Below are 13,676 nucleotides of genomic sequence, written 5' to 3' on the forward strand. Positions count from 1 at the left end.
TATTATAATAATGAATACATCTGAGATCAGGAATCATTGAGAATAAACTCGAATAATGGCAGGCCTAATTTAATAATTATTGGCTAAATATTGAATGTTTTTTATTTCGCACAATACATCTGCTAAATGAATCTACGTAAGAAGTTTAAGAGTAAAAAATGTTAAACCTGGTTATTTATAAATTAAATGAAAATAAAGACAATTAATTATTATGGTAGTTTGTACTTCAATTCTTGTTTTTTGATATGCATTTTTTTGTTTCAGTAATGAAAAATGTTTATTTCAAATTGCTTTGAATGTTGTATACCTGGGGCACTGGATTTATAGTAAAAGAGTGGATTTGGCAATAATACATGATTTCAAGTCACTGTTAATCTTTCGATAAGTTTATCAAAAGCTTCAGTTTATTGAGTACTTTTGAAAAAAAGGTATACCTTACAAGAATTCAAAATTTATTTTACATGTAGTTGATATGTGAAAACAAAAAAAAAAGATTACATAATTGTTGGGAAGTTTCATAATATTTTCAGTTTATCTGTTCGATAACAAACAAGTAAATTTACTTGTACGTTGTACTTCCTTTTTTCTAGCCGAATACCATTTTACCATCTTCAGGAAAATAAAATTTTCGAAGATGTTGATTATAACACTGATAATATTAAGGAAAAACTAATTGCTTCTTTATTATCGAAAGTACTCGAGAGCATTTTTTGGAGTTACCTATTGGGTATCAAATTTTCAGACAGAATATTGGCATTAGTGAACACTAAGAAGAAAAGGATTTCAAATATTTTCATGATAACAAATTACTGAGCTTTGGCACAGCCCTATAATATGAAGATATTTCATTAAAGTTAATATTCTATTTTGAATAATTCTGATCGAAACTCATTTTCAAGTGAATTTTCACAAACTAGGCTCCTTATAAAATAACACAAATCAAGATATGAAATCCCATTAAAAACTGCTGCTGCCAAACATTACTATAATCTTCTTCCAGTCTTCTGAGCTTTCATCGATACATAACAATACATCCTAAAATTTCATTTTTACGTGATTGAATACTTCTATCCATTTGCTATTCGATAATTTCATCCTAGAACATTTGATTGACATACTTTTAAGAGGGCCAAAATTGTTTTAACGTGAAAATAAATAAAAAACTTCAGTGAGTTGAAAGAAGCAGAATATTCAATAGTGGATATTCATATTGAATACCACCATTTCATTTTTAATACAAAAATCAAGATCAATAATTAATCAATAATGGAATATTGAAGATTCATGAAACTTATAAGCTTCTAGGATGAAAAAGGAAAAAAATTCATTTCCTTCTGGAAATTATTTATTCCTTCTCATACTACTGTTATTTTTAACAAGATAAAATCGGAATTTTCCCATCACAAAATTACCTCTGTGTGATACAGAGGTGATTCCATCTTCCACATAAATCCATTCATGAAACTGCCTTTTCATTTTCGAGCTAAGTTATTGTGTAGGTACTTAGATAAAGTATTCTGGGTTCATTCAATCCAAAATGCAAGCGTTCTTACACTTCTTGCTACCCTAAAAATTTAAAACTTTTCTCACTGATTCCATGATAATAAGAATTCAAATTGAACACTGGTTTGAATACCACTTTTTTGCTGACCTCTAGATAACAAAATATACTCAATTAGCCCAAATTTCTAGTAATGTAAAAAACTTCAACCGTTTGTTGGGTTTCTTGAATTTTATTGACAAAACATAACATAACCTTTAAACATAACATTACAGATGCGAGATGATTAGTATTCATATGTACATAGATTTAGCTTATTATTCTGTAGGTTTTTTGTCATTATAGTGTTTTGTGACTGTAAACTTGGCAACGTGGAAAGTCCACAGATGATTATCATTTATGTTTATTTACCTTTATGAAAATTAAAGGTTATATGAATTGTTAACTCTTGTAGGAAAAGAGGTGAAAAAGCGAAAATAAATGATTGGATATGAATATCAGATTTAATATGGGTGGTTGCAAGCTGAATTTTTTATTATTATCGAATATAAAATAGAAATCAAGAGAAAAATAATCAACATATTCATCTCCCACGAAATTGCTATAACTCACTTATTATATTGAAAATAATACTTCGGTCACCAAAGGGAATGGAAAAAGTGAGTTTATGCTTGTTTTGCTAATATAGTAACCCATTTCCAAAGTTCAAATGGTATAAATTTATGCTTGGAAAAACTTCAGTGGGCTGATTTCCAGGTTCGGCATAGCTCATTATGAAAACTTAAAATGGCCATATCTTTTCAACCGAGCCGAATCGGAAAAAATGGTAAATGAAAAAAGTGTTTCTTTTGACCTCAAGAATCTACGGTTAAAATATATGTACAAGTCAAAGACTCACCCTGTAGATAAGCTATTTTATATTTAATTGGTTTTTTAGAGTTGATAGTTTCATTTTCAATACTTTAAATTTTTTATAATTTTTTGAATTGATTTCATTTTTTTATCCCATTTTGACGTTTAAAGACGACAATATTCAACCCATGGTAACAAGGGTAAGTTGACGTTTATCCACTGAGTGAATTAAAATTTTTTTAATTCACTAGTGGAATAAAATGTTCACCACTCACTTTCTGAAAATTATTCTTTCCACACACAATGCACGTAAAACTCATTTTAAAGTAAGTTTATTAAAATTTATCAAAAATTCTACATTAACAGTCATTTCTATCATTAAAGTAAAAATTACAATTACTAAGATTTTGAAAATGGAACTGGAAACCTGCACCTCCTCCAAAGGAAACACGCTCAGTCGTTATAGCACATGTGTTTGAGGACTTCTCAGGCCCTGCTGGAATATCCATTTCTGCATCAGGAACTCCGGTTTTTGTGACCCCACCAAGTATTTGTTCAGAAATATTTATTTTGTTTTGTAGTGAATCTTCAATATATCCTTCTGCAACAGAACTTGAGCGCCATCCACCATGTCTTTTCAAAACTGTCAAATCTGCCCCAGAATTTGCGAGTAGGGTTGCAGAAGAACGCCTGAAACTGTGCCCTGTATATTGTTCAGCATCAGAAAGGCCCAAATACTTTGCAATAGTAACGGGCATTTTCGAAAATGTATTCACACCTACAGGCTGGACGGTACATTTTTCATTTTTATAATTTATAAATAGTCGCTTGTGAGCAACTTTGCTTGGCCTCAAGTTCCTATACTTGCGGAATATATCGAGTGCAGCAACCTTATTAGTACCATTGACCACAGTGAACACTCTTTTCTTATAAGTTTTCGTATCTGGAATCTGAATAACCAATACGCTGCCCCGATCTTCCACGTCATCTACGGTCATAGTCACCAGCTCGCCGATTCTACACCCTCCAGCAACACCCATAATAAAAACTACCTTTATCAATAAATATTGCTCATCAGGAGCGGCATCTAAAAAGTATTCAAACTCCTCTCTTGTGAATACCTTCGACTTCTTTGCTACGTATCCCTTGGAATGTTGCTTCAAAAAGGCGGTGACTTGGTGAAATCTGCCGATGTCTATTTTTTCTTTCAGAGCCAACATTTTCTTGAGTTGCGAATAATAGGACCATAAAGACGACGACTTAACTTTCTTGGATTGTTCGGAAATATACGCCAAAATTATTTTTTCGTTGACACCTTTGGCCTTTTTATTATTTCTCCAGGCACAAAATGCCGTATATTGCTTTTCGTACAATATTTTTGATTTTAATGGAATTACTGCTTCTGCTGCCTCATTTGCTTCTTGTATAATACACTCAGGAACTACAACCTCGTCGTCACCGCTCAACATTTTTTCGAAATAAAAATTCTTTGACGGTTCTATAATTTTCATTGACACTTGCAAACAATTAATTACATAGTGCCCTAGCAACCATCGATCGAAGGGAAATCTCGTTATGAATTTGAATTATACCTAATATTTCCTCTAAAAAGTATTCATTATTTGAAATTTCATCAAAATGGGATAAAATTTTGTATACGACACGTGAATTAAAAATGTTTATTCACTCGAAGAAACTAACCCACTCGCCCTTCGGGCTCGTGGGTTGAACTTTCTTCTCATGAATAAACATTCATTTAACTCACTTGTTGTATAAATAACTATTATTGGTCCTTGAGATACCCTTGAGAAAAGTCAATTGTATTTTTGAAAAGTCAAAAATTTAGATATTTGTTATTGTATCGAATAATCAAAATTTATTCTATTCTAAATTATAACAGTACATATTATGAACAAGAGATTTTGAAAATTTCAACAATATATATAGAAAGAAATTTAAAATCCTAGTTGATTACTTCCACTTGATCCTTCAATAATATTCTTATTTTGTTGTGTCTATTTATATCTGCATTTTCTAGATCATTTTAATACATAACTTTCATTTTCGGAATGTAGAATTTCAAAATTATGGTCAAACCTATTTACTAATTCTAAGAAGTGTAATAAGTAAGTGTGTATAATATGCAGAATCATTCTTGCTGCTAATGAAAGTCTTCAGATGTTTTTAAATTTAATCTGAAAATATCTTACTGTTTGGCCAATATTATCTAGTTGTAGTAAAAAGAAATCCATTATTTTTCAAATAGATGACTATAGTATTTGTATCTCGCGTTGTATAAGTCTGAACGGGTTCCACTAGATGTCGTTAGAAAGATGAGATTTTGTACTTCAAAAACATTCGTTATTAGTTGAAACAATTAAGTTCAGCGCGCATCAAAGATGGACACTAGCAAAGAGAAAATACTCTATATTTTACAGTTTTTCTTCCATAAAGGCGAAAATGCAAGCCAGGCGGCTGGAAATGTAAATAGTGTTTCGGTTCCTGATACTATAACAGCAAATTGCAACTTTGCTTTCATCGTTTCCTTCTCGGTAATTTCGATTTCAAAGATGCATTACGCACTGGAAGGCCACTTGTCGGAAATCTCGATAAATTATGAACATTGTCGAGTCCGAGGCTCATGATTGCACTGTTTCGATCAACCAAGAGATAGGGATTGCACAAAAAACCGTCTGCATAAGGCTGGTCTCAAGAAGAAGCTCGATGTATAGATACCACACGAGTTAACCTCATGTACTAATTTCCATCTGCGAATCGCAGCTGAATCGCAACAAAATCGAACCATTTTTGAAGCGGTTGGTGACTAGTGATGAGTAGTGTATCACTTACGTCAACGTCAAGAGAAAACGGTCGTGAGCTGGGGGCAACAGTGGCTAAGCTGGATTGACGGCCAGAAAGGTTTTGATGTGTGTTTGGTGGGATTGGCAGGGAATTATCTATTATGAGCTACTTCCCTACGGCACAACTGTTAACTCTGAACCGTACTGTCAATAATTGGAGCGTTTGAAGGAAGCAATCACTCAGAAGCGGCCAGCTTTGGCCAATAGGGGCCAGGCCTCGATAGTACCAGAAGCATTCACCTTAAGGTCCAGATCTGGCACCAAGTAATTACCATTTGTTCCTTTCCAAGGCCAAAGATTTTGCTGGTGAAAAATTCGATTCAACAGAGGCTTGTGAAAATCGACCGTCTCAATTTTTTGCCAATAGGAACGAGGGGGTTTATGAAAGAGGCATAATGATATTATCTTCAAAATGGCAACATGTTAACGAAAAAAAGAACCTAACTATGGTAATTGAAACCTGGTTTTTTACCCAAAAATTATGGATTTGTTTTGACTACATCTTACATTTACTTTTTGGCAATAATTACAGGTCAACTTCTATACTCTTGATTTATCAAGTATATTCGGGTTTTTTTTTTCACGAATTTACTGAGGTTTGAATATGTTTCGAAAGGAGTTAATAAATTATATTTATTTCTAAGATATGTGGCAAATATTTCAGATATACCTTTGGTATGAAATATTGAAATATTTTGAGATTGGATTCAAAAGTTTCTTTTATGTGTAAGTAAATCATGTTTAACGTTATTTTGTAGGTTTTATTCATCAGTAACTTGTTTTCAATTTCTCATTATCATCAAACAATTTGCTGCAAACAATGACTATGATTTGAAATTGACAGAGAAGTTGTTGATGAATAAAAACTACAAACTAGCGTTCAAAATGATATAAGTACCAACATTTAAATATATTTGAATAAATTATACTTAATGTAAACCTGAAAAAATTGTCTTAGAAATGAACAATGTTTTTGAAAAAAATTCTGTAAATTCATAAAAAAACAACAAAGATATTACATCAAAAGATGATAAATCAGGAGTTTATAAATTAACCTGCAATTATTGCCAAAAAGTATATATTGGACAATCGGGAAGGTCTTTTCAGATTAGAATTAAAGTACATCTAAAAAGTTTCCTTTATGCTTAACAGCAAGAATAATTGTACATATTCCAATCATCTATAAAAATTAGGACATTTAACCATAATTTTGAAATTCTACATACCGCAGATAAAAACTAATTAATAAGAAAAAAATTTAATCTTTCTGGAAGCTCTATAAATGAATAGACACAATAAAATTGGAATACTATTGATCGAACAAGTGAAAGTTAACATCTTGCTGCTTTCAAATATCTATTTGCAGACCATTTTTGGAATTTCCTGAATACCTTTTAAATAACATGTTCTTATCCCCATATTCACATATGTATTTTTAAAGATTCAGTAATTTAAAATGTTGCATCTGAGGAAGCTACTTTGTAGTGGAACAATTGTTATTTGAATAATGAATAATAAAAAGTGGAAATAGTCTAACTGTTATTCAATTTCAATTAAAATAATTTTTTATGATATTCTACAGTCATTGATATATATATGTATAGCAATCCGAAAATTCATGAAAGACGAAATTGGAAAGTGTTGATTTCCAACCAGAAGTTCTTGTTGACATGACAGCGCCATGGTACTGTGTCACAATCGAAACAAACTTATGAATTAGCCGCTTTAAAATTACTATAGTACCAAGTTGAATTGGTTGTGATCCTTCAAGGAATTATTTCGAGGTTTTGATATTGTGCTTTGTTGATCATTGACAGAGTTTCTTTTTGATGATCATTAAATCATTCACATAATAAGGCATAGGTACTACTGTTCAAATATAAGTCTTATCTATTCGAATTCATAGGTACTCTCTTATGTTGATTTCAATTGAAATTCTTCCCTTGTATATAAGTAAATTACAACCAAGTTTCTGTGATATTACCTTTCAAGAACTTGCCGTTTGTGGTGTATTTTATCATTTGTATGTCTTGACATAAGAAGAGACCGAGTTTAATTTTCCTCTGATAATTTCATAACCTACGTAATGAGATCTGTTCTCATCCACATATTTTTTTTCTAATATGAACTAATCGTCTGTTTCCATGAGGGAGCGTAAAATATTCAGTGCGACATACATAACTCGAAATATGAAAGGAGATAATGGAATATTAGGAGAAAACCACAAGTATTTTCATCTGCTATTAACACAAAGGACCTAATGGAGATATATGAGATGTTATTTATTGATCAGTATTTATTTACTCACCGTTTTTCAGCTTGCAATTGGAAATTAATTCACTCATCAGCTCTTTGTTCTTCTGGAAAAAATTATCAGATATTAACGATATAAACATATCCATTGATTGCTAAAATTGACTACTGAATTGTCATTCACACAACAGTGAGGATGCAGGTGGAAGAATCGATCGCAAATCCTATCACTACATTATCTCTTATTATGAAATATTTAAGCCACAATCAAATATACGTAGAAAATCAGTAAATAAATGCGTTTTGTTATCGCTGACAAAGCAAAATATGTATTTTCATCAGTATATAGCATGAATATTTTAATGGGAGTTTCACATTGTGGTTGTCCACATTTGTTTACATTTGATTTACTGAATACTTTCTTGATGGTATAATAATTTCTGAAAATAAAAATTCTGAATTGCATTTGCTGATAGGGAATTACTAGGTATTGCATTGAAGGTACTGAAAACTAAAACGTATATTATTTTCTCTATTTTAGTATCGTAATGAGTTCATTACAGTTCTAAAAACAGTGCTATAATGAACTCATTACAGCACTGTTTTTAGTTATATTTTTCGTTTTGTGGTTGTCTACACAGATTTTCAATCCTATCAAAATTCAACACACGTCAAATTGTCAATATAATATAATTTGGATTTAGTGAAGTGATTTGCGACATTATATTCGCAATTTTCTTAATTCTGGTAACAATCGATTTCATCGGACATAATTGACGAGTTTAATGCGTAACTATAAATTATTTCAAAATTCGAAAAGTACGATTCAAATTGAAATTCCGTAATCTGTCAATTTTAAATAATGTTTGAATCGCCCAATATCTAATTATTTTTATTGAAAATCAGTCCAAAATTATTACCATGATATACAGGCTGTCCCGTAAAGACCACGTCAAACCGAGGGAGAATGTAGATCAAAGGATAACCCACCTGCTATGACAAAATTCCTATAATAAAAGTCTTACCGTTTTCGAGATATTTTTTTTTTTCGAAAATAATGAATTTTTGCCCCTTTCAATAGTTTTGCCCTTACGGTTGGTACAATTTTACATCTTTCTGGTTAATTTTTTCAGTTAAATATTGCTGAAGAATGATTTTAACGTTTACATTAAGAACATCCCCCAAAAATTTTAAAGGGGGGCTAAGAGAAATAGTTTTGTTGGAAATTTTGGTAGTGGATTATTTTGTTCATGAAGTTTAGCCCATCGTAGTGGAAAAAAAATGTACCGAGCTACTGCTGCACATTACTCCAATAATTTGTCTATTTTATAGTGATTTCAAAGAGGTATAACACAAGTAATTTTTTATTCGAAAAAAAAAAGATATGGTTGTTTTTATCCAAATGAGTACGTTTCTGACAAAATCAAGTTTGTCAATTCTGTTAAGAAATCTTCGATGTTGCATTACTTAGTGAACAATGGCAATTGTTTACGAGCGAAAATATTAGTCGCATAATTATTTACCCCAACGAAATTCAATTTTGCCGGCAAATTTTGGAAAACATCATGCAGATCCAGATTTTTTTAATAAGATCATTTGGAGCGACAAGTCTTCCTGTACCAAGGATGGGTACATGAAGACCTAAATCCTCACCGGTGGATTGGAAGAGAAGGTGAAATTTTGTGGCCTCCTCGTTCACCTGACCTAAATCCTATGGACTTTTAATATTGGGGCTGCCTAAAAGACAAAGTATACGCAACACCCATACGTGATGAAGCCGAATTGCGGATGCGTTCTCTCAATTCGGCTTCAGAACGTATGGGTGTTGGGTATACTTTGTTTTTTAGGCAGCCCCAATAATAAAAGTCCATAGGATTTAGGTCAGGTGATCGAGGAAGCCACAAAATTTCACCTTCTCTTCCAATCCACCGGTGGGGATAAGTTCTATTCAAATGTGCGGTATCTTCGAGTCCGTAATGTGCTGGGCATCCATCATGTTGAAACCACAGACTACGGCACATCTTCCAATAAAATGGGCAGCTGGTTGGTTAAAAATTCCAAATAATTGTTTGCGTTCAGTGATGGCGGCAGTTCAATCGGGCCCAAAATTGCACCATTAAATATTCTAGTCCATAAATTGATCTTGAATCGATATTGTGATCTATCTTCTCTCACCTAGTGTGGATTTATGATATTCCAGCTATGCAAATTGTGAAGATTCATATACTCGTCGCTCCAAATGATCTTATTAAAAAAATCTGGATCTGCATGATGTTTTCCAAAATTTGCCGGCAAAATTGAATTTCGTTGAGGTGAATAATTATGCGAGTAATATTTTCGCACGTAAACAATTGCCATTGTTCACTAAGTAATGCAACATCGAAGATTTCTCCACAGAATTGACAAACTTGATTTTGTCAGAAACGTACCCATTTGGATAAAAACAGCCATATCTTTTTTTTTTCGAATAACAAATTACTTGTGTGATACCTCTCTGAAATCACTATAAAATAGACAATTTATTGGTGTAATGTGCAGCAGTAGCTCGGTACATTTTTTTTCCACTGCGATGGGCTAAACTTCATGAACAAAATAATCCACTACCAAAATTTCCAATAAAAATATTTCTCTTAGCCCCCCTTTAAAATTTTCGGGGGATGTTTTTAATGTAAACGTTGGAATCATTCTTCTGCAATATTTTACTGAAAAAATTAACCAGAAAGATGTAAAATTGTACCAACCGTAAGGGCAAAACTATTGAAAAGGGCAAAAATTCATCATTTTCAACAAAAAAAAATATCTCGAAAACGGTAAGACTTTTATAATGGGAATTTCGTGTTAGCAGGTGGGTTATCCTTTGATCTACATTCTCCCTTGGTTTGACGTGGTCTTTACGGGACACCCTGTATATTGAGTTATTGGGTATAGGTGACCAAATTTATTCCAGTGAAATAATCTTTTTATTTTTCATTCAGCAATGACGATGTTTCGGCTATTGTTTGTAGCCATCCTCAAGTCAAAAATTTCAGTTTGCAACCTACCCTATAGTGAAAAAATATCACTCATGAAATGTGAAGTTAGGATCAACTTTTTCGAAAATGGAAATTTTTTTTTTTGCATTCGTCAGTAATCATTCGTAACACAAAAATTTAGTTTGTAACCTAACCTGTAATGAAAAAATGACACCCCTAATATGTGAAGTTATCACCTACATCCTTCAAAAATCATAATTGTTTTGCTCCTAATAGTTCTTCGTTTGTAACACAAGAATTATGTTCCTCACTAAATCTGGAAAATACAACCCCTTACATGGAAATTTAGAACCTCTATTCTTAACATACAACGATTCTCTTTCTTCATTATGACTTGCACTTTCATCCTTATACGATTATGTTAGCTCAAGAATTGAGGGGATCCGGAAATTCACGCCATACCTATCGCAGTCATCGGACAATGGAAAACTTCAAAGAGTGCCTTCAACAATATAGCGACTCTAAGGCAGCTCATCTTACTGACGCAAGTTTCAAGACGTAGTAATAAAATGGGGATGACTACTTTATAGAGAAAAAAGAAAAATTTATTATTATTTCATTCCATTTATTTTTTACCACCCTTCTGAATTGAGGAATGTTACGTGTTACGTGTCCAACCGTGTACTATGAAGCAGTACAAAAAAAGGTGAAGAAATGCTAACTTTTCCCGAGAGGGAACAGATAAACTCGTCTCTCATGGAAAAGTAGAAGCATGTCGTGGAAAACAAAAAGAACGATGCAGTTACCTGGAAAGAGAAGGAAAAGGCGTGAAAGTATATATGGATATATTTTAACAGCTCTGAATCCGGGCTGTTTCGACATGGAAAGCAACTAAAATTGAATACATAATTGATTGCTAACTTAGGTAATTGAAACCAAGACCTAAATTATTCATCGTCATATTCAACAAAATGATCAACTCGGGGTCTAATTACACGACGTGTTCTTGGACGTGATATATGTGCAAGGAAATCATCAACTTTGTTTCCTCGAAAAGATTCATGCTCTCACAAAACATTGTCACACCAAAATTAGTTAAACAAATATTGAAATACATAACCTATTCTCTTTTACGCTCATTCAAAATACCCTGATCAATGACAATGTCGCCTGACATAAAATGGGTTAATTGCTGGAAAAAAAATTTTTCCACCTTTCCAGTTTACTGTCCACTTTAACCTATCCGACACTTGTGCAACACAATTCTTAGAGATATCTATTAGATAAGTTATGAATAAGCTATCCGGGACGTTAACAGAAGGTGTTGAAACAGGCCCTAAATTCCAATATAGAATAACAAAAATGCTGAAATGAAGTAAATCGCATAATGCATCTTGATACTTTTCGAGACATAAACATAGACAGTGTAAATGAAATTTTTTATAATTTTCTGAATAATCCAATAATTGAATGATTTAAACTTATACTGTTGCAATAAAAATTGGATTTAACTAGTTGTAATAACTTTTTCAGAACACGGCTTATAAAAGTGTCTTGAATGGAAAGAACAAAAAAATAACAATCGACGTGTCTGTGTCGTTATTGGATCTATCCATCATTAAATATTGAATGATGAAATTAGAGTCAATAAGCAATGTAAATATTTCTGCAAAAAAAACTTCTTTATTTGGGCTTCGAAAATATTCTTTTATAAAATGCCATCCCGAATACATTTAGTTTCATATATATCTGTTAGTGTGCCACCAAATAATTTTACCTGAAGGTATCCAGTTTCAATGGAAGAAGAGAGTTTAATTTTTTTTTCAGTTAAGTAGGAGAATTCTCATGAACGAACTACCTTATGAATGCTCGAACACGACCTACCTACTGAACCTAACCAGTTCTTGAAATGGCAATAAATGTGATTGCCATCTTTCGTCTGATTTGATCTTATTTCTATAAAAGAAGTGAGTGTGCATGCGTTTACCCAAAATTAATGTAACCTCAATAACTCGCGTATAATTGGTCCGTTTGTTCTACACCCATAGGATGGGTACGTTGGGGAAAATGAAAACTGAAGCAATATTTTTGTTGAAGGTCTTTCTTCAAATTTTATAATTTTATATTCACGATTAGAACTTCATAATCAACTCAAATTATAAGAAGATATAATATAATGTTGCGGAGGACGTTATGGAAGGAGTATGTATTCTGCTATCCCTGCCTGGATACGATTCAATATCGTTCCTACTCTTCAAAAGAGCAAAAGAATTATATTTACCTCCCATATGAGCTTGAAATCCTGTTGTTCCACTCTGAGAAGTTCACAGGTTGTTTGTGTAACTATCGTACTTTCCCTAGGTAGATCTTGAAGAATTGATTCTCCAAAAGTAGCTCCAATTCCGAGAGTACAAAGAGTGATAGGAATCTGAAAAAAAAAACAAGAATAAATATTTCGTTATTCAGGAATAGATGAAGGAATATTTACTCCGACAGAAATAAAAATGAAATATTGGATCAAGTGAAACATCACGCACTTCCTCAATTACTCTGATTGTCTCCATTTTTTATAAACCTTAGAATACGATGATATAATTCATCTTATTAGGCCCATTTTTATATGATGTTGATTACACTCATATTATTGTCTATGAGCATTGATTGCACTTACGTTATCGTCAAAATTCAGTATGAATTGAATTGTTTATATAACATCATTCTTCTTTTTTCAGTTGAAGATTAAAGCGCCAATTATTATTATCATTAGATACATAAGAGATAAGGCTTCAACCTATAAAATATCAGAAGAAGAAGAAATAGATGTCATTAAAGATTCAATGCGCTCAATACAAAAGCTTTAAAATGAGGGAATGAACCTTTAAGTACAGAGCAGTCAGTTGGTTTATAAAATAATTCAAATTCGGACCACAAAGGACAGAACTCGGTACTTAGTAAATTCAACCGTTGTACAACATGTTGGGAAGAAATTTTGTCTCTGTGTTAATTTTCGTGGTATAACGTGAGTATGATGAAGCATAGAATGTAAATGTAAAAGGTAATACCCAAATGAACTACGACAAGCCATGTAGTTTACAATCAAGTCGCCACACATTCACGGCGTTCAATAAATGAATGAATACCAAACAAACGTAATATATCATAATACTACTTATAGCAACTACATTATACGACACACGCATAGCAGAACGATGGAGCCCAATCAGGCATGGTGTCGGA

At 32.4% G+C, this 13,676-nt stretch overlaps 2 protein-coding genes across 14 annotated transcripts in view; both read right to left on the reverse strand.

The window, feature by feature from the left end:
• Positions 1–13,676, reverse strand: part of LOC123679837 (rap guanine nucleotide exchange factor 4) — a 697,170-nt gene that overhangs the window by 397,297 nt on the left and 286,197 nt on the right. For 12 of the 13 annotated variants that reach the window (XR_006747440.1, XR_006747443.1, XR_006747444.1 and 9 more), the window contains 2 exons: positions 12,721–12,867; positions 7,523–7,574 (listed from right to left, as the gene is read on the reverse strand). Coding sequence is in view for 6 of the 13 variants with exons in the window: in XM_045617360.1 (XP_045473316.1) it covers positions 7,523–7,574; positions 12,721–12,867 (199 nt within the window). In the remaining 7 variants the exon portion in view is untranslated. Of the gene's footprint in view, positions 1–7,522; positions 7,575–12,720; positions 12,868–13,501; positions 13,667–13,676 lie in introns of those variants that run through there. The other variant, XM_045617366.1, reaches the window with a different exon arrangement.
• LOC123679844 lies at positions 2,690–4,031 on the reverse strand. The gene has a single exon (XM_045617375.1). The coding sequence runs from the start codon at positions 3,862–3,864 to the stop codon at positions 2,713–2,715; it is 1,152 nt and encodes a 383-aa protein (XP_045473331.1). The 5' UTR covers positions 3,865–4,031; the 3' UTR covers positions 2,690–2,712.

The sequence above is a fragment of the Harmonia axyridis genome, chromosome 5 (assembly GCF_914767665.1).
Source record: "Harmonia axyridis chromosome 5, icHarAxyr1.1, whole genome shotgun sequence".
Taxonomy (NCBI): Eukaryota; Metazoa; Arthropoda; class Insecta; order Coleoptera; family Coccinellidae; genus Harmonia; species Harmonia axyridis.

Excerpts from the sequence above, each read along its gene's own strand:
- LOC123679844 (XM_045617375.1), bottom strand. The coding sequence starts at position 3,864 with ATGAAAATTATAGAACCGTCAAAGAATTTTTATTTCGAAAAAATGTTG.